Source organism: Ogataea parapolymorpha, chromosome IV, assembly GCF_000187245.1.
Source record: "Ogataea parapolymorpha DL-1 chromosome IV, whole genome shotgun sequence".
In the NCBI taxonomy this organism is placed as follows: domain Eukaryota; kingdom Fungi; phylum Ascomycota; class Pichiomycetes; order Pichiales; family Pichiaceae; genus Ogataea; species Ogataea parapolymorpha.
Window position 1 is genome coordinate 595358 of NC_027863.1, and position 22355 is coordinate 617712.

Here is a 22355-nt window from a genome sequence, read left to right on the forward strand (position 1 = left end):
GAATGCTGTTAAATGCTTTGCTATGAATGCTAAGCGTCCTTTACCTCGTTCTTCTCGCTGAAAAGCATGTAGTCGCGGTTTCTTCCTATAGGGTACCGTTTGAGTGTTCCGCACACGCACGACACAGCAAGGACGTCATTTTCTGCGCTCTGGGCATTGCTGGTATTTTCGATTCTGATCGATGCGGTCCGTCCAGGCAGCTGTAGACGGTGGCACTTTTTGCAGACAGTGCGTTTCACGCTGGGGTCGAGTTTTAGCACCGTCTTCTTGGCTACTACGTCCATGTTGCGCAGATACATCCGTGACAGCGCGCCGTTAGGATCCAGTTGCGCGGCCGCCTGGTACAGGAACCCGAGCCGCTGGTAGTGGTCGTTTTTGGGCACCGTTTTGGGCAGTTTGGGTGTCTTGGCCGAATTTTGCTTCTTCATAAAATGTGCATTAAAATAAATTCAAATATATTTTTTGCCACATTTCTTATGAGTGGTTACGACAGTGCTTTATCTATTTTCAGGTAAGTGGACAGACAATTCTTGACTAACAATCAGTCCCGACGGACATGTGTTCCAAGTGGAGTACGCCCTGGAGGCCGTGAAACGTGGAACGTGTGCGGTGGGCGTGAAGGGCAAAGAGGTTGTGGTTCTTGCGTGTGAGAGACGAACCACGCTAAAATTGCAGGATCCGAGAATCACCCCGTCGAAAATCAACAAGATCGATACACACGTGCAATTGGCGTTTGCTGGGCTGAACGCAGACGCGAGAATCCTGATCGACAAGGCCCGTGTCGAGGCCCAATCTCACAGACTGACCCTGGAAGACCCGGTGACGGTGGAATACCTGACCAAGTACGTCGCCGGCGTGCAGCAGAGATACACCCAGAGTGGTGGAACCCGGCCGTTTGGCGTTTCGACGCTCATTGCCGGCTTTGACGAGAACGACAAGACGCCTAGGTTGTACCAGACAGAGCCTTCAGGAATTTATTCGGCATGGAAGGCCAATGCCATTGGGCGCAGTAGCAAGACGGTGCGCGAGTTTCTGGAGAAGAATTACGACAAGGAACACGAGCTGGACGAGGCGCAGACCATCAAGCTGACCGTCAAGGCGCTGTTGGAGGTGGTGCAGACCGGAGCCAAGAATATTGAGATTTCCGTGATGAAGCCCGGCAGAGTGATCAGCCAGCTGTCCAACGACGAGATCGAGGCGATTGTACAGGAGATAGAGGCCGAGAAGGAGGCCGAGGCAGAGAAAAAGAAGCCAAAGAAAGCCAGTGAATAGATCCACCATAGCTAGTAATTCTATTTACAATGTCCTAGTTTCGCCCTCCACGTCGATGATGTCGCCCTCACTCGACGGCGTCTTGATGACGAAACGCTTGTTGGCCACAAAGCCAAGTGGAATGATCTCGATCACGCACTGGCTCTTGCCGACGCTGATGCTTTGCTCCAAAAGGTCCTGGAAAATCGGGGTGTCCAAATTTTTTAGACTAAAAATTACCTTGGCAATTTTGTCACCAGACCGTTTGTCGTAGAGATATCTGCTTTGTACAGTAATCATATCCTCCACTTCCTGGACGACGCCGTTGATTGTCTGTAGCGAGACGTTCCAGTCGTACTGAACGCCGTCCAGAACGCCCAGAGCGATGTCGTTGACCGACTCGATGTTGAAGTAGTCTGCCACGCCGTCCTCGTTCAGCAGGAACGCGTCAGAGACACGCCGGAGCACGAAGTTGGCCAGGTCGCTGTTGATCTGCTCGATCGGCGGCAGCACCAATGGGTTTGCACTGTTTCGGGGCCGGAAAATCAGCGTCGAGTCTTTAAGAAGCGTCCATTTCTCGCTCATCTGCTTGCGGTTGCGTCTCTGGGCGATTTTGTACGCCATGAACGAGCCCACACAGAGCGGCGGAACAACGAGTGCAAATAGTGGCAGCGCAACGAACACCACTAGCGAACCAACAGCCGTGAGTCCGAGCGCTAGCTTGAGCGAGTCTGGGGTACGAGCAAGCACCTCATTCAGAAGAGAGGGCCGATCGATCCGTTGTCGCGGCGGCCGCGAGTACCGGAATGTCACGAGACTCGAGTGTACAAAACGGCACCCGTGCCAGAAAAGCGGTCTGGGCAGTGAGTGGCCCACAATTGTTGTGCGTACCACAGATCTTAATAAACAGCTCATTATCAGATTTATTTATTCCCCTGAATTAATTATGTTAATTAAAATATTATTTTTACACCTCTGCACCGAGCACGGGCACCAAGCGAGCAAAGAGCAGGTACGAGGTGTGTGTTTTCAGCTCGGGTCCGGTCTTGGACACGTTCTGCCACTGGAAGCTCTCATCTCCCTCAGCAATGCGTCTCCCCTTGCCAAACGGATTGTATCCGCGATCTTTTTCGTTCCCGTCTGCGTCTCTCTTTGGTGGCAGCTTCTTGAGCTCTGCTCCCTCTTTTTGCCGTCTTTTCACGTCTCTGAGCCGCTCAATAGCGTCGTCCAGCTCACGCACCATCTCCTTGCGGGCCTCCCATTTTTTTGCCTGCACCTCGGTCATCTCGATCGCGGTCCAGCCACACTCCTGCAGTGCTTCCACCGCCTTGACCACCTGCTCGATGCAGGGACTGAAACAGCAGATCCCGACGGTCTGGTCCTTTGCAATGACTCTGGAAAGATGCGGTATCGCTTCCCAGGGCGACGGAAGATCCAGAAACACCATCTGCGCTCTGATCTCCGTGTCTATGTCGAATCCTTCGTTACAGACGTCTCTATGCGTGAGCGTGACATTTTCGAGCTTATGGCTCTCAAACTCCTCTTTGGCCTGGAGATATCTCTGCTCATGGAACTCGTACGAAAAAACACGCCCAGAAGGGCCCACAGTTCTGCTGAAAGCATGCGTGAACGAGCCCGATCCGGTACCTGCCTCAATCACCCTGCTGCCCCCCACAACGTTCATTCGCTGAACAATGTACGAGGAATCGGGCGTATAGACAATCTGTGTTCTGTGCGGGAGCGAGACGGTCCACAGCTCAGGCGTGGGGAGCAGAAGGTAGATGAACCCGACGTTTTTCGCAGACGTCACTTGCGATCCAAAAGGCTTGCCGATCATGTCTGTGTGCGGGAAGTTTCCGTATTTTGTCTGCAGAACATCGCCGCTCTTGACAAAGATGGGCTTCAGGTTGTCACGGCCGATATACGCCAGCACAAGGTCGCCCTCGGCAATGGTCTTTTTATGTTGGAACATGAAAAATGTAGAAATATTTCAAAAATATTTTTGAAAAAATTACCGTAGCTGCATATTAGGATCGGGCTGCGAGAAAAGGACAATGATAATAAGCACAAAAAATGTGGATCTGGAAATTCACCCAGCTCTGCCTAGGTGTTTGCTTGCTATAGACTCTATTTGAAAGTCTTGTTGTTCAATTTCTACTATTCAGAGTGTGCAGAATTCGGATTTTGCAGCATGCTACACGTCACGGAATGTATTTTTAATTAGCGACAGAATCGATTACATAGACTCAGTAGGCGATCCAGGAATGTGCCATTTTGTTGGCCATAGCACCTACCCAGGTCCATGGCTGCTCTTGCGCTTTTAGAATACATCTGCTAGTGTGCTTAAATGCGCCTGACAGAGCCTGAAAAGCAACGCCAAAAAATCGACCCTACTGCGTCGATCGACGCATAAACAAAGCGACAGAAATGGTAAACAATCAACATAAAATTAAATAAACAGCGCCAAAGACCCCGAACCTCTACACCAACGCGAGCGGTTACAACTTAACTACACATTCTTCCCTATCTTCACTGTCTTCTCACTATCAATAGCTAATATAGACCAACACCCGCTTTCAATTAATTGGCTAGAAAACCATGAGTACTAATGGCATTAGCTACGGTCTGCGGACCGGCGTTCAGCACGACGAAAACGCCCCAACAAATCTCAAAGAGCAGCACCAGCCAACCAGAACCGTTCCGGCCAAACAACGAAAGGTGCTAGGAGTGATTCCAGACTCCTCGCTGAACACAAGACAAGCGGATTCGAAAACGCTCAAATCTGTCAAACCGCAGCCGGAGGACGACGACGAGGATGACTACGACGTTTCCCAGTTTGTTAATGAGCCAATGTCGCCGATCATGAACGACAGAATCGTTCAGGAGATCACCAGAGCGTACATCAAGCACTCCAAAGACTATTTGGACCCGACCGACGAGGACACTTTTGACGTGTCGATGGTGGCCGAATACGGGAACCAGATCTTCAACTACCTACATGAGCTGGAGTACAAATACGCCCCGAACCCAAGATATGTCGAGGAGGTGCAAAACGAGCTGACTTGGGAGCACCGGGCGACACTGATGAACTGGCTGGTGCAACTGCACGCGCGGTTCAACCTGCTACCAGAAACGCTGTTTCTTACTGTCAACATCATCGACCGGTTCTTGTCGGTGAAAACAATCTCGCTGTCCCGCTTCCAACTGTGTGGTGCCGTTGCTCTGTTCATTGCTGCCAAATACGAGGAAATCAACGTGCCCACCATCAAGCAGATGATCTACATGGTGGGCGACCAGTTCACGATCCCAGAGTTCTTGCGCGCTGAAAAATTTATGGTCGAGGTGCTGAAGTTCGAGTTCGGCTGGCCGGGGCCAATGTCGTTCCTGCGCCGGGGCTCCAAAGCCGACGACTACGACAACGAGGTGAGAACCTTGGCCAAATACTTCATCGAGGTGACCATCATGGACCCCAGGTTTGTGGCCTCTGCTCCCAGCTGGCTGGCGGCCGGTGCGCAATTCCTGGCGCGCAGGATGCTGGGCCGTGGCAACTGGACCGATCTGCACGTTTTCTACTCGGGCTACACTGCAGAGCAGCTGGAGCCGTTGGCCGAGGCGGTGGAAGAGTGCTGTTTGCGCGCGGCAGCGCACCACCACGCGGTCTACGAGAAGTACAGCGAGCGCCGGTTCAAGCGGTCGGCTAGGTACGTGCGGGACTACCTCGAGGCTCTCTATCAGGAGGAGTGAGGCGGTGCTCTGAGATTTACAGTATTTACGCTATGTAGTAGGGTCGAGTAATTATTTTTAATACCACGTGATATGAACGAGGGCTTTAGTGAGATTGGCCAGCCGCAGCTGGCCACCCGCCACGGTGGCTGGTAACTGTTCTTGGAAAAATTTGTCAAAGAAAAAATTCACCTTTAACCAAACTACACAGATATCGCAATGTCCGGATCAGGTGCCTCTGGAAACAAGTTCCGTATGTCGTTGGCCTTGCCAACTGGAGCTATCATGAACTGCGCAGACAACTCCGGCGCTAGAAACCTCTATGTCCTGGCCGTCAAGGGTACCGGTGCCAGATTGAACAGACTGCCAGCCGCCTCTGTTGGAGACATGGTGATGGCCACCGTCAAGAAGGGTAAGCCAGACCTCAGAAAGAAGGTCATGCCAGCTATCGTTGTGAGACAGGCCAAGGCCTGGAGAAGAAAGGACGGTGTGTTCTTGTACTTCGAGGACAACGCCGGTGTGATTGTGAACCCGAAGGGAGAGATGAAGGGATCGGCCATTACTGGACCTGTTGGTAAGGAGTGTGCCGACCTGTGGCCTCGTATTGCCTCGAACTCTGGTGTTGTGGTTTAAGCAGGACCGGGCTCGATCTTGATTACGTAAAGAGGGAAGATGAAATAAAATAATTTATCGATTTTTGTTAGTAGACATAGCATCAGCAGCTTTAGATGCGGCTATTCGGAATCGCAGGTACGTTATTTTCTGCCCACTGGCTAATAAACAGAGTCGCTTGTGTCGTCGAAAGTGCGCGAGCGCGCCGAGGCGCTGAATGAGCTGGAGGCGGCTGATTTGGGCTCGGCTGCCGTGCGCGACAACGCGGACCGGCTGCTGCGCGCTCTGTCGCAAAGCATAGCGCTCGATGCAGTGCCGTATTTGCGTGCCGACGTTTCTGAGCGCGGATCGGGCGTTTTGGAGACGCGGATCGGCAAGACGGCGGATATAGTGCGCCGTTTGTGCCAGGCGATCTCGCAGCCCGAGACCGTTGCACGGCTGAGGTATCGCCAGCTGAGCGAGATGGTGGACATTCTACTGGGCCACATGGTGTGTGGAGGCGGCGAATTGCGCATTTTCGAGCCTGCTGCGCTCGCAATGGCGCGCGCTCTGTACTCTTTGGTCTGTGTGCCGAATTTCAAGAGCCACCTCAAACCAGAGAACCACGAGGCGATAGTTCGCACGGTGGTGGACTGTTTGGCTTTGGCGAGTGACACACAGCAGATTCTTGTGAACGCGCTGCTCCAGCTGCTATGCGAGTACGTCATTCCTGTGAATTCCTCGAGCATGGAGATGTTTTTACGGGAGCAACCATATTACAAGGCGATGGTGAGCTTTTGCGAGGGTCGATGTGGCGCAAAAATGGCAGAGACAGAGACGGCTGTGTTTCTGGTGCGGCTGATGCGCCAGGTCATGGCAGACAGTCGGCTGGTGGACACGGCGCTGGCGGAGCGGGCTTTTTGGGCTGGCGTGCGGATCGTGGCTGGAATGCGCACGGTGAGCATGGCTGCGACGCAGCTGGCTGTGGCGGAGTTCATTGGCGCAATGGGCGAGTTTACTCACGTTTTTGGGACGAACGAGGCAGATATCCACTGTGTGCTGTGTTTTGGCGTGCAAATCTGCGCCGCGCGCCGCGAGATGGGCGCAGCAGTGGCCCCGACGCTGGAACGGTACTTTGCTGTGGCGGTGCCGCCGTCTGGAGTCAAAAAACAGCGTCTTTCCGGCGTCGCGAGCCAGATCTCGCTGCTTTTGCGGCGCAGCTCGTGTTTGGACTTCGTTGCGTTTTTGGGGGACAATATCGCGGATCTGGACCGGTCTGTGGCGTGTGCGGCGCTGGATATAGTGCAGGAGTGGCTGGGAATTGATAGAGTGCTGGAAAAGCTGGCTATACACGCAGAATTTCTTGCTACGCAATTTTTGCACGTTGTCCAGTTGCACGACGCCAGTCTCAGCCAGGACGCACTACGGTGTTTAGGAGCGCTGCTGTTAGAGTCCGACACTGCCCCTGAAATTGACCGTGTCGTGAAAACGAGTCTGGAGCTAGTCAGGGACCCGAAACTATGCAGAGAGGCGTGTGTGCTATTCTGCGCAGCTCTGCGGAAAAAAAATATCTACAGTCTGCTCGACCGCTCGACGTTGCTACAGCTCACCATGGCGATCGATATCTTCGATATGAACGGCCCGCACAGCGTGTGTGCTGAGAGCCTGCAATTTTGGGACGCGGTGCTCGAGTTCTGCCAACCTGCCGTGGACGAGCTAAGAGACTATTTTCCGGATAATAAACGGCGGCTGCGCAGCAAAGTTGTCGACTGGGTGCTGCACAAGGGCTTTCGGCCGGCGACGGTCGACGATGCACGGGCCATGGCTGGTTTTTTGAGACAGAATGCAGATCTGGGGCCCAAATTTGTCGAGCTCGAGACGGCGCTGCGCGGGTGGCTGCGCGAGATGCGGCCATCGCGCGAGGCCGTGTGCTGGGCGTTGCTGCTATGCGAATTGGGGGTGGCAGACGAGGGGTGTTTGGCGTTTGAGCCGGCGTTCGTTGTGAACTGTGCCGCCTCGCTCGGCGTGGCTCCGCGGTTTGTTTTCGCGCTGGAGGTACAGCCGCTGGATAAAATGCTGCTGATGATCAACAGCGGGCAGAGCCAGCCTGAAGAAATGGCTGCCTTGGCCACGCAGCTCAGTCCGACGGAGCTGCTGTCAGTGTGCGAGACAATTGCAGAAAAAGATATATTTATTGCTTCCCCCGATATGTTGGTTCCCCTAGTCACTGCACACGAGACGAAAACGGCTGAGCGCACGGTCGTGGCTCTGTGCCGGCTGCTCGAGCCCCACGCTGGCGTCTGGACGGGCTCCGATGCGTTTGTGCACCTGTGTGATATTTACGAGTACCTGTTGCAGCTGGACGAAAAAAAGCTCGTTTGCACGCGGCTGGCAAAGTTTCATGTGCTCAGACTGTGCATTCGGGTGTACACAGAAACGAAGAAACAGGAGGATTTGGCCCGGATTGTGCGCTCATTCACAGAGAGCAGCTGCTACGTGCGGCTGGACGTGGCTCCGTTTCTGGCTGGCCTGCTTGACTTTAATTTCGACATGCTGGCGACGTTGCTGGCCACATTTGAGCCGCAACGGTCAGCCGAGGCTGCACGCGTATTTTGCCAATTTTGCGCCGCCGTCAGCGCGCGGTCCACGGCCGCCCGGCTGGCGTGTTTCTGCAACCTGCTAGACCTGTGTTCGTTTGAGAACGTGGCCAACTTGCTACCAGAAACGCTGGCCGAACTGGCACAAGGCTGTGGCGGGCCACGGGCGTTTCTGGAAAAATACAAGCTCCCCATCGTCAAGGTCTGGATGGGGTTTGGCCGGTCTGTGCTTGCGTTTCCGAGCGAGCTATTTTCGCTCGACACGCGGCAGTTTCTGCAGCTGGTGGGCGCTGAAGTCGTGGCGATATGTCTTGCCTACGGCGGTTCCGGGCTGATTGCACGTGTGGCGGCCATTTTGGAGCGTAGCACATGCGTGCTCGTGTGCGACGCGGTGTCGCTGGCCGTAGCTCTTGCCTGGACAAAAAATGGTTGCAGAGAAAAAATATTTGCCAAACTAGAGCAACACTGCGGAAACGAGCTCGAACGCCAGAAATGTCTTGTTCTGGACCGCGTCGTGGAGCTCAGCGGGAGTGAATTTGCCCAGTTCGATCTGCAAATCGAAGACGGCGTGGCAGAGCTGTTTGATATGGTAGCAGGCCCTGTGAATGACGAGCTGGTGCATTTTCTGTGCATGCGCGCGCTCGCACGGCTGTGTGCCGCTCCGGCCGACGAGCAGGCCGCCCAACTTGGGCGTTTTGCGACTCTGGTCCAAGACTGTCTGAAACTGCGTATTCCGGCCTCTCTGTGCAAAATCTATATTCCCATCGTTTGCAGGTACAACAACGCCCTGGCGGCGGCGCTGGCAGACGTGGGGAAGGATCAGTACGAGTTATGGACGCCGGTGCTCGCCCAGGAACTGCAGGAACGCAACGAGCTAAGCAAGTGGCTCTATAGAAATAGAGACCGGTTCAATGGCGATGGTGCGGAAATGGGCCTGCTTCGGACGGCGATTGCGGTTCTGGCTGGCCGACGGTGCCAACTGGACGCCGACGACGTGCTGGCTGTGCTGGTGGCACGCAAAGATAGGTCAACGGTGCAGCTGCTGTCCGCGTTGATGGAGCAGGTAGATATTCCGGCAGTTTCGGCGTGCGCCCCAGACATTGCGGCCAGACTTTACGATGTGCTGGAAACTGGCGTAGCACATAAGCTGCGCACATTTATTGCACGCTGTCTCGCACGCACATACGAGCAAACGGGCTTCAACCCGGCCACAGAAAAACCCGAGTTCGACCACCGTGTATTTGGTCACGTGACCCGGAGCTGGATGGGTCTGGCCTGGCTGTTGGACGCATGGCGGCCGCGGCTGGCGTCTGTGCCGGCCCGGTTTGCGTACCTCTGTCTCTGTGGTGTTCTTCGTGAGCATGACCTAGAGTTTTCTTCTGAGGAGCCCGTTTGGCCACTTGATGCTTTTGTCTGGCGACATTTGGACACCACGCCCGAAATCAGCGTCGATATCGAGAATCCGGGGTCCTGGGCGGTTGACACGTTCCGTCGCGATATTCTGCTCACGCTGTTGCCCACGCAATGGGGTCCGGTCGCCACAGCCCTGCGTAGTCTTGTCTTCCATGACCAAACAGCATTTAGCCACGTCCTGCTGTATCTTCTCGACAGGGACCAAACCAAGATCCCTGTCTTGTCCAAAATGCTCCATACTGTCTTCTCCAAACCCCTCGATCCCTGCATTACCAAAGAGTTTATTGAGTTCGTGCTTCTGCTGCGTGCTGCCACCATCCGCGAAAATAAATTGTGTCTTCGGCTGTACGCCCAGCTAGACCTGGAAAAAGTCTACAAGGCGGCCGCTCCACTGGCTCCTCGCGCCGCTCTTATGCTCATGGAGGAGCACTGCACCAGCGGGCGGGGCAAGGACTGGCGCACAGAGCCCGAGTGGCTGTACAATACATACGCTGCGCTGGACGAAAAAGACCTGTTTTTTGGCCTGCCCCTGCGCTCCAGCTGGGACTACGGCGTCGACAGACTGCACTGGACAGACAACACGGGCGGAAGACTCATGTTCGACAACGCCAGGTACAACGAGCTGCAGGAGCCGCGCCAATTGGTGGCTTCCCTGTTTGATACAGGGTATGATCGACTCTCGAGCTTGCTGGGCGGCCAGATGGCGACATTGTCGTACGAGCAGTTGTGGAAATTGGGTGAGTGGAAACTGCCGACACCTGTGGTGAGCGACAAACACACGGCGATGTACTCGCTGCTGAAAGACGCACAGAATGTGGCCACTGAGCGGACCGCGTACTTGGAAGCCAGGTTTGGCGAGCTGGCGCGACAGTTTGAGGTTTTCCGAGACTTCAGACGCGCAAGTGAGTGGGTCGTCACGCTGGCAACGTTTGAGGCTGTACAGAAGCCGCGCTGCGACTCGTGGCTGGCCCACACGGCGCCGTTCGAGATCGCTGCCGACTTGTACCAGGCGCGCACGGGACTCTGGTCACGTGACAACGAGAACGGCTGCGCCGTAGACTTGCACCGGTACGCGGAGCTGTGTCGAGGGAACGGGCGCGAGCAGCACGCGACGAACGCGGCTGTGCGTCTGGCGTGTCTGGGCGAGCGGGCAGGCGTGGGCACGGACGTGTGGGTGCTATCACAGTACAACGTGGCCGCGTCGTTCTGGACGCAGCACGAGACGAGCTATGCGCTGGAGACGTTACGGACGGCGCTGACGCGCGTTTCTATCAACGGCGAGCTGCCGCGCGGGCTTCTGCTGGCAAAATTGGTGCAATGGTCACACGAATCGCGGCAGGAGACGGCCGATCGATTGATGAGCGAGTACGTGGAGACGGAAGCGTGGGGGCAGGGCCAGGAGACGCAGCTGGCGCAAATGTACCACATCCTGGCCGAGTTCTGTGACGCACAGGTGCGTGGAGGCGAGCTGGACAAACAGATCGAGAAGCTGGCGGCGGCCGTGGCGCAGCGGCAGCACGATCTTGCCGAGCTGCAGAAGTACGGTTCGATCGTGGGGCGCGACGAGATGCGGCGGAAAAATGCGCGGCGGGCACACCAGAGGCTGCTGGTGCAGCAGGAGACGGAGCAGGAGGAGCTGGCGGGCGCACAGCGCAACAAGACGCGGTATCTGGAACGGGCCGTGGAATTTTATGTGCGCGCAGCGATCGCCAACGACAGTTCCGTCGACCGCAACGTGGACCGATTGTGCGCACTATGGCTAGCACACACAGATGTGGACGTGGGGGCGGGGCTACACGAGATCGAGAAGCATAAGTTTGTGCCGTGGCTGAACCAGCTCACATCGCGGCTCGCGAGCCAGACAAGCCGGTTCCAGCGCACGCTGCAGCAGCTGGTGTTTGAGATTTGCGTCCGTCATCCATACGATGGGATGTACTTGCTGCAGTCACTGATGCTGAGCGGGCAGGAGAGCGCGGACGAGGCATCCGTTGGGCGTGGCGAGGCCGCTCGCAGCGTGTGGTCTCGGCTGTTGGCGTCGGATGCTCGTGAATATGCTACCAAAGTGGAGGCGATGGCCATGGCGTGTGTGGAGCTGGCGAACCGCAAGTTGCATGGGGCGAAGCACACAGATGTGGGGGCCTGGTGGGTGCGCGCGCTGCCGGGCCTGCAGATGCCTGTGCCCACGGTGCAGCGCCGCGAGACAAGTCAGGGTTACGACCCGGACCAGTACGTAGTCCAGGTGGCCCCCACGGCCAAAACCGCAGCGTCAGGGCTGAGCTTGCCCAAGATCGTCAAGGTGGTCCTGGCTTCGGGCGAGACGCACCGGATGATCCTCAAGGGCGGGTCCGACGACCTGCGCCAGGACAGTATCATGGAACAGGTGTTTGAGAAAGTGAACGTGCTGCTTGCGCAGGACTCCCACGCTCGTCGGCGGCGGCTGCGTGTGCGCACGTACAAGGTTGTGCCGTTGGGGCCCCGGTCCGGTGCAATCGAGTTTGTGTCCAATTCTGCCTCGCTGGACGAGTTGCTACGTGGGTTGCATGCGGGGGACAAGTTACGTGCGGACCGCGCCCGCGCAAGGATGAAGAGTGCACAGGAGCATTCGCCCGCGCGCCGCGTGGCGGTTTACATGGACATCTGCGAACAGGTGCAGCCTTGCTTCCGGCATTTTTTCTTTAACAACTACACAGCCCCGGACGGTTGGTTCGAGGCGCGACTGGTGTACAGCCGCGGACTCGCGACAACAAGTATCGTGGGTCACGTGCTCGGGCTCGGCGACCGCCACTGCAACAACATCCTCGTCGACAAAGTCTCGGCCGAGCCAATCCACATCGACCTGGGCGTGGCATTCGATCAAGGCCGCGCATTCCCCGTGCCGGAGATCGTGCCGTTCCGGCTGACAAGAGACCTGGTGGACGGGCTGGGGGTGGCGGGCACGGCGGGCGTGTTCAGCCGCAGCTGCGAGAACGTGTTTGGCGTGCTGCGTGCCAACTCGACGCACATCAGCGACATTCTCGACGTGCTTAAATACGACCCACTTTACTCGTGGACGGTGTCACCTGTGCGGGTACGGCGGGTGCAGGAAGAGTGGGGGGGAGATTGGGATGAGGCCGCGCGCCGCGACGTGGGGTCGGAGGCCAGCATGGCAATCGAAGGCGTGCTACGCAAATTACAGGCGCGCGGGCTCAGCGAAGAGGCTGTGGTGCGCGAGCTCGTGCGCGAGGCCACCGACAGCCGCAACCTGGCGTTGATGTATGCTGGCTGGGCTCCATTTCTGTAGAATAGAGTTAAGGCGTATTGAGGGCTAAAATAGTGGAGATGAAGAAGAGATGATCCATCGAGCCAACGGCACCTAATCTGGCAGTTATGACCGCTTTTGGAGGCAATAACTTCAGGAGTTCAGTATGATTGAGTTTGAGATCGATTTTCGTGTGACATGCTCAAGCTCACTTTTGATCCCGCCGACCGCAGTGGGAGGACCATGCTGCCACCCTGTATATGTCTATGTTGGTTCCCCACGGCATGGGGTCTCGACGTTGCCGTGTCGCGTGGAATACGTGCTGAACAACCCGTTGCCCGCCTCATAACCCATATTTACGCGTCGCATTTACTGGAGCAGGCTAGAACTGATTTGCAAGCAACTGTCTCGCCAGTACAGTGACACGATTGGCCAGGTCTCCAACGGAAATGCTCTGTGTGTCCTGGATGCTGTAGACCCTGGTCTGTTATCTCTGTTTACTTGTAGGCAGTTCTTGGTGCAGCAACAGGCAAGACGTACGCTATCAGTCCAAATGAGGATGTTGGGCGCGGATTGGCAAAACGAGACGAAAGCTCTGCTCTAGCTTAGTAGGCTACCAAAGAGGTGGAGTACTCGAAACACCTTCTAGAGCAGCTAGAAGAGATATTCCAAACGCGTCTTTTAAAGCACCCGTCGATCTAGTCTAAATACCGAGAAAATAACTCCAGATCGCGCAAGACGCAGATACGCGAGCGATAACTATCGTGTGGGAATCTGCAATGTGTGTCCATCCTGTGGCACATGAATTGTCAAGGGAGCAGATTGGAGCTATTGAGGGACACGTTGTGTGATCGAACGGCTGAGGCGAGGCTATAGGGCAGGCTGTAGAATCTGATACTTCAGCCACGAACATCTGACTACTGAAACCACGCTCTCCCGATGGTGGAGTGATTATGGCTATTCCACTACAGGGCACCCAAGATGTCCTCATTAACACGCAGGACTCCGCTCCGGCGCGATCGGGCTTAGACACGACACTCCGGACCTGTCGCTCGACCTGTTTACTTTCGGCTATGCATCTGCAGCCATCTGCGGATAAATAATACTCTAGATTTTTTTCCGGATCGGCTATTGCAAGATCTTGCTGGCACGTCAGCAACTTCTAGAATATACCAGCCCCGTGGGACATTACAAGTGGAGACTCCCAGTCTCCGTTGAGGCGGCACATTTGCACGGTTGTAATTTCGCATCTAGATTATTCCGTGGCGAGATTCGCCCATGTGCGCCATGACATACCCCACTGCTAGAGTGGTTCGACCGCCATTTTGACGTCATTGCAGACGGCCCGTTAGAGGGCATGGTGGAAAAAGTGGAATTATCCGAACAAGTGCGATTCTAGCCTCCGCACTGCACGGCGCCGATCTCATTTGTGAAAATTTTGCGTGATGGTGGGGACGTGTATTGTTTGGAAATTCTTATTCAGCCATTATTAATGGGCAAACGGAGTAAACCCTGACGCGGACTGCCTCAAGTAGGAATTCCAAATAAAATTCCATTGTTCTATTTGCTGCACAAGCACCCCATCATGTAGCGTGTACAATAGGCCACGGGCTGTTTTTAGAACAACGACAATACGGTCACTCTCGCGACTGGGGAAATGTGGGGCCGGCCGTGCACGGCGTTGAAAGGGTTTTTATCCGAAATTTAGTCTTCCAGACGAGAAAGAAATATGTAGTAAGACCTGTTGGAAAATAGCCCATCACGAGCAGCACCACCCACGCAAGACGGTAATGAGGACCATCCTGCTGTTTTTACACTTCCCTTCCTAAAAATTTTTCCATTCCCTTGCTGCATGCAGTTCAACAATAGTCCGGATTTTTCTCCCCACCTTTTCTTAAAAAAAACCTGGGGGCTATTGGATATCCATTGTTTACCTTTGCTATAAATACGTGTTGTATCCCCAGCGTTTTCCCCAGAATCCAATCAACTATTACAAACATGGCTGGCGGCAGTATTACTGGTGTGGCAGGAACTGCTGACGTGAACAGAGTCGAGGCTCCCTTGACTGTGAAAGCTTATCTTATGTGCGCCTTTGGTGCGTTAGGAGGTATCCTTTTCGGATATGACTCCGGTTACATTTCTGGTGTCATGGGTATGGACTACTTTATCCATGAATTCACTGGAAAGGTGAAACAAGGCGACAGTGACCCTTCTTTTGTCCTTGGATCGTCTGAAAAATCTCTTATTACTTCTATTCTTTCTGCTGGTACCTTTATTGGTGCTGTGTGTGCCGGAGACTTGGCCGACATGTTTGGAAGAAGAACCATTATTGTGACCGGCTGCGGTATCTACTCGGTCGGTGTTGCGCTCCAGATTGCCTCCACCACGGTTGCTCTGCTTTCCGTGGGAAGAGTTATAGCTGGTCTTGGTGTTGGTTTTGTTTCGTCTGTGGTGATTTTGTATCTGTCTGAAATTTCTCCAAAGAAAATCAGAGGTGCCATTGTTTCCGGTTACCAGTTCTTCGTCACCATTGGATTGCTGCTCGCGTCCTGTGTCGACTACGGAACGGAACACAGAAACGACTCTGGTTCCTACAGAATCCCTATTGCTCTGCAACTGATTTGGTCCACCATTCTCGGAGTCGGACTTCTCTTGCTCCCAGAATCTCCTAGATACTACGTCCTTAAGGGCAAGCTCGACCGGGCCGCCAAGGTGCTCTCTAGACTTAGAGGTCAGCCTGTCGATTCCGACTTCATCCAGGAAGAACTCGCCGAGATCGTGGCCAACCACGAGTACGAGAAGAGCGTCATTCCAACCAGGGGCTACTGGCAATCCTGGGGAGCTTGTTTCACCGGAGGACTCAGAAGAGCCTCCTCGAACCTCAGAAAGACCATTCTCGGAACTTCCATGCAGATGATGCAGCAATGGACCGGTGTGAACTTCATCTTCTACTTCGGTACCACTTTCTTCCAGCAGCTTGGCACCATCCACAACGAGTTCCTGATCTCGATGATCACTACCATCGTCAATGTGGTGTCTACTCCTCTGTCCTTCTACACGATCGAGAAACTCGGCCGTCGTACGCTCATGATCTACGGTGCCGCAGGTATGGTTGTGTGTCAGTTTATCGTGGCTATTGCCGGTACCGTTGATGGTGACAACCAGAAAACCGTCAGTGCCATGATCGCCTTCATCTGCATTTACATTTTCTTCTTTGCTTCGACCTGGGGTCCAGGAGCTTGGGTTATTATCGGAGAAATCTTCCCATTGCCAATCAGATCGAGAGGTGTTGGTCTGTCGACCGCCTCCAACTGGCTGTGGAACTGTATCATTGCCGTTATCACTCCTTACATGGTTGACGGCGACAAGGGCAATTTGGGAGCTAAGGTGTTTTTCATCTGGGGCTCGCTGTGTGGCTGCTGTCTTCTGTATGCCGTGATGCTGATCCCAGAAACCAAGGGCCTGACTCTGGAGCAAGTCGACAAGATGCTTGAGGAGACCACCCCATGGACCTCTGCCAAATGGAAGCCTCACTCCACCTTCGCTGCCGAGATGGGTCTTGCCAAGGACGACGTCAAGGGCGTCACCCACGAGCTCAAGGAGCACGCCAGCGTTGAGAGTGTATAGGCGTTTAGTATGTATACTACGGCTAATATGACATTACGAGCGATACGAGGCGGGCGGGCGGGCACCAGGGTGCCAGATATATTGTATTATGGAATTTCGGGAATGCTATCGAATCGATAGAGTCTATTTTTTTTGCTCTGCAACCATTCTGCAACGGTGAATTTTCGCTGAGTAGTTGGCCTTGTTTTGCGGCCAATTACAAATCATTCTTCTTGTCTCGAAGTTCGAATGTTGTTCAAGTAGCCATAGCTGGTTTTCTAGCTAGAGCATGTCACGGTCAAAAACAAGTTCGCCAGGCCGCCGCTGTTGGCCTCCCTGTAGTGTCCGGTCATTAGAAGGTTTAAAGGTTGCAGAGGAGTGGATTGTCTTGACTAGTCATTGCTTCTGAGTGTGTAGTAAGCACAGCTTTGAAAATAGACATATAAAAATCTGTATGACCATTACAAAGTCATAGAGGCTCCTTTGTGTGCTACCCAACTTTTCGGCTATTTATTTATATTTACGTAATTGAAAAAATTAGTCCATCATGAGCAACAGGGCACTTCGAAGATTGCAGAAACAGGAGCTTGAGACGACGTCCGACGATGAGCCCGAATATGTGCCGCGGCGGGCGGCGAATGCATTTGCGCTGCTAGGCGACGAGAGCGACGGAGGTGAGAGCGAAGAGCAGGAACCGGATAGAGAACAGTATATAGAACAGGCACCTGAACCAAAGCCCCAGCCCGCCAAGAGAGGAAAGAAGTCAAGGAAAAAGAAGTCGCCGCCGCCTGAGGACGATGACATTGATGCAATTCTTGCACAGCTCCAGATCGACACTCAGACCACTGATCAGGACAAGCCTTTTGACAGCTTCGACGGTCCATACGAGAATTTGGCCGATGGTGCATCCGAATTGACCGCAGCGCGGCTCCAAAGTGCCCTTCCACTGCTCCAGTTCGATCCGCGCGATCTGGACCCCGATAGAGAGTTTGAGGCCGTTTTCGGCAAACTTTCGTCAGCGGCCGTCGACGACGCAGACGCCACGCCGTCCATGTTTGTGAGTCCGGACGTGTTGAAGCAAATCAAACTGCTGAGCAAGCGGGTGCGTGGCTGGTGCGGCAGAGATCGCCGCTCGATCCCGGGAACGTCCCGCAAACTCGTGATGTGCAAGATCCGCGACGACTGGATCCCAACGCCTAAGAAACCGCTCTCGATGGAAATGGTGCCTGGCAGTACCCATGATTTTTGCGTTGTCGAGACACCAGCCTATCCACGGGCAATTACCACACAGTTTTACATTTACACCGTCATCCATCCCGACCATGAGGCTTTAATTCACCTGCTCCAGCAGTACCCGTATCATCTTGAAACGATTTTGCAGGTGACATCGATTCTCCAACGCCAGGGCGACAATTCGAACACCAACGGGCTCATAGAGCGGGCACTTTTTGTTTTTGATTGGAGTCTGCGAACCAACTTCCAGCTCGGAAGTGGTGACTGTCGCTTGCCATTTGAGTATTTCCTCAACAGACAGTGTTATCTCACAGTGTTCAAATATATCACCGTGCTGACCCAAAAATCCACCTTTTACACGGCCCTCAACTACTGCAAGTTGCTGCTGTCGCTTGACCCGGCCGGCGACCCTTACGGAGTCAGATACTTTATTGATTTTTACGCCGTGATGGCCGGCGAATTCCAGTATCTGGTAGACCTCTGCAATAGCTTCCTGGTCAAGACCTATAGGGAGTGGCTGACTCCGCCACTGGCATACTCTCTAGCCATTTGCCAGTACAAAATAGACCCCACTGCCGCCACAGACGCTCTGTCCAACGCTTACAATACGTATCCTTACACAGGTGAGATGTTGCTCCACAAACTGGCCGCACACAAAGAACCTTCTTCGAGGGTGTCCGATTACATCAAGCTGGCTACGGCGGTGTATTTGACTCGCGTGGAAATGATGCTCGAGGAGGCAGAATGCCGGGGATGGCTGGTAGCCGAGCTCAAAAAAACTGTCCAAAAGGGCAAAAAGGCCGGTGCGCAGTTTGACAAGAAGGAGATCCCAGAGAACTTGCTCCGTCACGTGATCCTATCAAACGAGACGAGTGCCATGGCACGCATTCCTGCGCAGTTCTGGAAAGACCATGAGATCTTTGAATTTGACGTGCTGCCGCCAAAATCCAGCAAAGGAACCACCATTTTTGACCACATCGACCAGGCCCGTGTGAGCAATGCCATCATCCACCAGAGCATGGAGCAGGAGGAGGAGCGGCAGATTGCAGAGCTAATTCGCCGGACCGCAGAGCAGGAAAACTAGATCACAGATAGACCCTGTTGGATGGTATGTGCGACGAGCTTGTCACCCTGGAACAACTCCCCGGTCATGATGCATTTGCTGTCGCCGCAACTGAGGCTCTTGACGCCGTGCACGAGCCATTTGTTGTCTGCAACAGGCTCTCTAAAATATATAGTGTGATCCGGTGAAACGGAGATTTTGGTCGTCATCAATGGACGCATATTTAGTCGCATGTTGGTGTTCAGATAGAAGTAATCCGTGAGATACGCCGTGATGCCCCATCTCTGGATCTCGTTGGCGGCGGGGAATTTTGGCCGCAGTTTGTACCACAATGTGCGTTCAGATACGGGGAGTTTTTTCTCCGGTTCTGAGACCTGCCCCAGATCAAACATGTGTGGCGGGAACTGCCATTCTATGGGCTCGCTGTTGTAAAAGTGTTTCAGGCTGTGCAGCTCGCTTTGGCGGCCGTTGGATTCTGCCCAAAGCTCGAAAGCTGTATTTTGGTCGACAAGCCCATCCACAGCAGGCGGATTTCGGTGATGGTGTAGCTGGCCGGTCACTTTACCTGCCGTGCCCTCCAGTAGGGTCTTCTGGATTGTGCACACTGCGTTGAAGGCCAATTTTTCACCCTGAAACAGCCGCACCTCTTTCACCTGGTAGTTTTTGCTCACTTTGAGGTCCTCTACTTTGTACACAAGCGGCATGTCGGGGTTTGCTGCGGCTAGAAAGTGGCAATGAATCGAAAGCGGTTTCCATTCGCCGCACTGCTCGGTCTGCAGCGCGGCCACTACGGCCTGTGCAGCAAGCGCTCCTCCGTACAGACCGCGGCCTCGGAAAGGGACCACCATGTGTGAGTTGTTCACAAACACGTTGTGCTGCGTGGGGCGCAGGTCGAGGATGTTTTCGAACGCGCGCGTGGAGTACCTACGAGCAGTTTTCAGCATTAGCGTATATTTAAAAAAGTCTATTTACACCAGCCACACCATAACCATTCCGACAGCGGCCACCAAACCGGTGGCCACGTTTTTGCCAGCGGCGTCGTGGTATGTGGTGACTGCCGAAGCCACGCTGGCCGAGTACGATGATGACGAGCTCAGCGTGCTCTTGGTTGTGTGGGTGTGCCTTGTAAGCGTGCTACTCTTGGTCGATTGTGTGGTTGGTGGGGGCACGTAGGTGCTCGATGTGTTGGCCGTCTGTGTGCTGTTGAAGTGGTAGCCGGTAAATGCTGGGGCTGGTGCCGTGGTAGTGGTCAGTGGCGCGGCCGTGGAGCCAGGAATGATGTTGTACTCGGTGATCACTGTGCTATGGTTGCCGATGACAGTTGTGTACGAGGACAACGACTCGGTCACGGTTTGGACGGAGCATTTTCCGCCAGGGCAGGTAGTGGTGACGAGCGTGGTGAGCTGAGGCAGTGACGAGGTCTCTTCCTGGGTGAGACTGACGGTAGCGGTGAGATAGTACACGTGCTCGTCTCTCTTTGAGTTGGAAGCGGCGTCGCTGATGACAACGGCGAAAGTGGCGGTGAAGACGCGGTTGTAGACGTTTGTGGCTTCAGGCGAGACGAACTGGAGCACGGTGGAGCTGCTGAGCGACGAGAACGGCGTGGACACAACAACGTCGGTGGCAGAGGCCGTGGAGAAGTCCTGGATTCCGGATTTCACAGCGGCGGAACCGGCGAAAACCTCGGCGGTGCCCGGCACCCACTCAAAGTTGGACGTTTTCCCGATCGAGACAAACGAGACAGAGTCCCAGGGACCGAGCTCTGTGGGCACGTAGATGGCAAATCGTGGCAGGTCGTTTTCGAGGTATCCTTGAATCCACGGGGTGGCTGTTGGCTGGGCCGTGGAGGATGTGTTGGTGTAGATTCCGGAGGCAGAAGCCACGCAGAGCAGGAGAACGAGAGAAAGACACAACATGGTGGAGAAGAAGGATGAGGGAACGAGTTTATATAATTGTGAGACAGGCCATGGCTGGGTCTGTTTACTAGCCAATTTTGCGAGCCCAATAATGCATTCTGCCAAAACGGATTATTTAGAGCCAGCCAGGTGCCTGAAAAAAACCAGCCAAAATAGGTAGCCCCACAAACCGAGGCACTAAAAAACCAGCCTTAAAAAAAATAATTAAATTAAATCAAGCCACCAGCTTTTTTAATTAATTTATTAATTAATTTATTAATGTCGATTAGTACTGCTGCAACTCTTTGTGTGTCATCTCGTACTTGATCCAGTTCGGTAGACAGTTCTGGCGGTGCACATCCTCGGGCGCAAAGTAGCCAGAGTCCTCTGGCGCCGTGCACTTGTCCGAGTTGGGGATCGACTTGTACGGCGAGTGGTGGTAGCCGATGTCGCGGAACCAGTGGATCTTGCTCTTGTCCTCGAACAGCGCCACCCCCACGGAGTGCACCGGCGCATCTCCCCATCTCTCATAGTAGAACCCGCCAGCGGCTTCCAGAGCATCGAACCATTTCGAGTACGCTTCTCCCCTATAAAAGTCCATATTGGCGATCTCGAAGTTTGACCAGAAATGGCACGTCGAGTACCCATTGGCCAGCTTGGTGTACTCCGGGTTCTGCACCGAGTCGGTCAGCCACCGGAACGCGCCGTTCGGGTGCACGTATTGCGGATTCTTCTTCACAAAGTCCAGCGTCACCGGCCATAGCGTTTCCACCGTGAGCGGGTCGTCGTACAGTGAGATCGTAAACCCGTACGTTTTGTCGTTGTCCTCCATGAACTTGAAGATGTCGTAGTCGATCGAGCAGTAGTAGTCTGTGTTGGGCTCGAATCTCCAGTACCACTTGAACTTTTTGAGGCCCTCCAGCCGGTAGAACCAGCCGGAGTTGAAACGGCACATGTTGTGGTAACTTTCCATATCTGCGTACTGCACACCATTCTCGATCAGTTTCTTTATACCGGCCTTTTCCTTCTCCGGGTCGATATTGGCCGGTTTATTCCAGATCTCGGGCGGAATGATCTCAAAATACACCTCGCCAGAGCAGTGTCTGCGAACCGTGTCCTTGAACTCCTGCGTGAACTCCTCGTCGCCAATAAACGTGTACGGGTAGTGGAAGTTGTGGTTCCAGGTGTTTTCGATCTGCCGAATCGTGTGCACAATCGCCTTGAGCTCCTTGTTTCTCACCAGCGTCAGCATCGTCGCGTTCGCCCGCGGATACTCGTCCTTAGTCAGCACCCGCTTCAGCCCCGTCTCGTCGTACACCACGTTGTACGTCAGCTTGGCGAATTTCGGCTCCGTCACCTTCTTCGAGTACACCTCCCTGTAGAAGTCCATATTCTCCTCGACAATGTCCTCACTCGAGCTGTTGTATTTCGACTGGCCAAACTCCAGAACCTGGACTATTTCGTCGAACGTCAGCTTGCCGTCATGGTTTGCGTCCACGAGCTGCTCCTGCTGGGCCCCCTTGCCCGTACCCATCAGCTTCTCGTTGAATTGCAGCCCGTACTTGCTGACCGACGAGGAGTACCGATTCAGCTTGTTGACGCGGTTGACCGTCGGATGCAGCTCTCGCAGCGGTTCCGACGGCCGTTTCCGCGACAGCGCGACAATCGCCGCCACGAAAATCACGGCCGCTATCAAATATCTCGTGGACTTGTGCATGGCCATGGTCTACACGTAGATTTATTTT

At 54.3% G+C, this 22355-nt stretch overlaps 11 protein-coding genes across 11 annotated transcripts; 6 read left to right on the forward strand and 5 right to left on the reverse strand.

The window, feature by feature from the left end:
- Nucleotides 1-29: 29 nt before the first annotated feature.
- HPODL_05193 (uncharacterized protein) lies at nucleotides 30-428 on the reverse strand (the record flags this gene model as incomplete). The annotated part of the gene is made up of 1 exon (XM_014079667.1): nucleotides 30-428. The coding sequence occupies one exon, from the start codon at nucleotides 426-428 to the stop codon at nucleotides 30-32; it is 399 nt and encodes a 132-aa protein (XP_013935142.1).
- Nucleotides 429-476: 48 nt separating this feature from the next.
- Nucleotides 477-1272, forward strand: HPODL_03360 (Proteasome subunit alpha type-4; the record flags this gene model as incomplete). The annotated part of the gene is made up of 2 exons (XM_014079668.1): nucleotides 477-511; nucleotides 546-1272. The coding sequence occupies 2 exons, from the start codon at nucleotides 477-479 to the stop codon at nucleotides 1270-1272; spliced, it is 762 nt and encodes a 253-aa protein (XP_013935143.1).
- A 24-nt stretch (nucleotides 1273-1296) lies between these two features.
- On the reverse strand, nucleotides 1297-2166 carry HPODL_03361 (Conserved hypothetical membrane protein; the record flags this gene model as incomplete). The annotated part of the gene is made up of 1 exon (XM_014079669.1): nucleotides 1297-2166. The coding sequence occupies one exon, from the start codon at nucleotides 2164-2166 to the stop codon at nucleotides 1297-1299; it is 870 nt and encodes a 289-aa protein (XP_013935144.1).
- A 52-nt stretch (nucleotides 2167-2218) lies between these two features.
- HPODL_03362 (tRNA (adenine(58)-N(1))-methyltransferase catalytic subunit TRM61) lies at nucleotides 2219-3223 on the reverse strand (the record flags this gene model as incomplete). Its single annotated transcript, XM_014079670.1, has 1 exon — nucleotides 2219-3223. One exon carries the CDS (start codon nucleotides 3221-3223, stop codon nucleotides 2219-2221), a length of 1005 nt encoding a protein of 334 aa, XP_013935145.1.
- A 626-nt stretch (nucleotides 3224-3849) lies between these two features.
- Nucleotides 3850-4995, forward strand: HPODL_03363 (G2/mitotic-specific cyclin-4; the record flags this gene model as incomplete). The annotated part of the gene is made up of 1 exon (XM_014079671.1): nucleotides 3850-4995. The coding sequence occupies one exon, from the start codon at nucleotides 3850-3852 to the stop codon at nucleotides 4993-4995; it is 1146 nt and encodes a 381-aa protein (XP_013935146.1).
- A 198-nt stretch (nucleotides 4996-5193) lies between these two features.
- Nucleotides 5194-5607, forward strand: HPODL_03364 (60S ribosomal protein L23-A; the record flags this gene model as incomplete). The annotated part of the gene is made up of 1 exon (XM_014079672.1): nucleotides 5194-5607. The coding sequence occupies one exon, from the start codon at nucleotides 5194-5196 to the stop codon at nucleotides 5605-5607; it is 414 nt and encodes a 137-aa protein (XP_013935147.1).
- A 95-nt stretch (nucleotides 5608-5702) lies between these two features.
- HPODL_03365 (uncharacterized protein) lies at nucleotides 5703-12855 on the forward strand (the record flags this gene model as incomplete). Its single annotated transcript, XM_014079673.1, has 2 exons — nucleotides 5703-5724; nucleotides 5759-12855. 2 exons carry the CDS (start codon nucleotides 5703-5705, stop codon nucleotides 12853-12855), a joined length of 7119 nt encoding a protein of 2372 aa, XP_013935148.1.
- A 1956-nt stretch (nucleotides 12856-14811) lies between these two features.
- On the forward strand, nucleotides 14812-16440 carry HPODL_03366 (High-affinity glucose transporter SNF3; the record flags this gene model as incomplete). The annotated part of the gene is made up of 1 exon (XM_014079674.1): nucleotides 14812-16440. The coding sequence occupies one exon, from the start codon at nucleotides 14812-14814 to the stop codon at nucleotides 16438-16440; it is 1629 nt and encodes a 542-aa protein (XP_013935149.1).
- A 526-nt stretch (nucleotides 16441-16966) lies between these two features.
- HPODL_03367 (uncharacterized protein) lies at nucleotides 16967-18736 on the forward strand (the record flags this gene model as incomplete). The annotated part of the gene is made up of 1 exon (XM_014079675.1): nucleotides 16967-18736. One exon carries the CDS (start codon nucleotides 16967-16969, stop codon nucleotides 18734-18736), a length of 1770 nt encoding a protein of 589 aa, XP_013935150.1.
- Nucleotides 18737-19683: 947 nt separating this feature from the next.
- Nucleotides 19684-20631, reverse strand: HPODL_03368 (putative secreted protein; the record flags this gene model as incomplete). The annotated part of the gene is made up of 1 exon (XM_014079676.1): nucleotides 19684-20631. One exon carries the CDS (start codon nucleotides 20629-20631, stop codon nucleotides 19684-19686), a length of 948 nt encoding a protein of 315 aa, XP_013935151.1.
- A 265-nt stretch (nucleotides 20632-20896) lies between these two features.
- Nucleotides 20897-22333, reverse strand: HPODL_03369 (putative mannosyltransferase involved in protein glycosylation; the record flags this gene model as incomplete). Its single annotated transcript, XM_014079677.1, has 1 exon — nucleotides 20897-22333. The coding sequence occupies one exon, from the start codon at nucleotides 22331-22333 to the stop codon at nucleotides 20897-20899; it is 1437 nt and encodes a 478-aa protein (XP_013935152.1).
- Nucleotides 22334-22355: the final 22 nt, after the last annotated feature.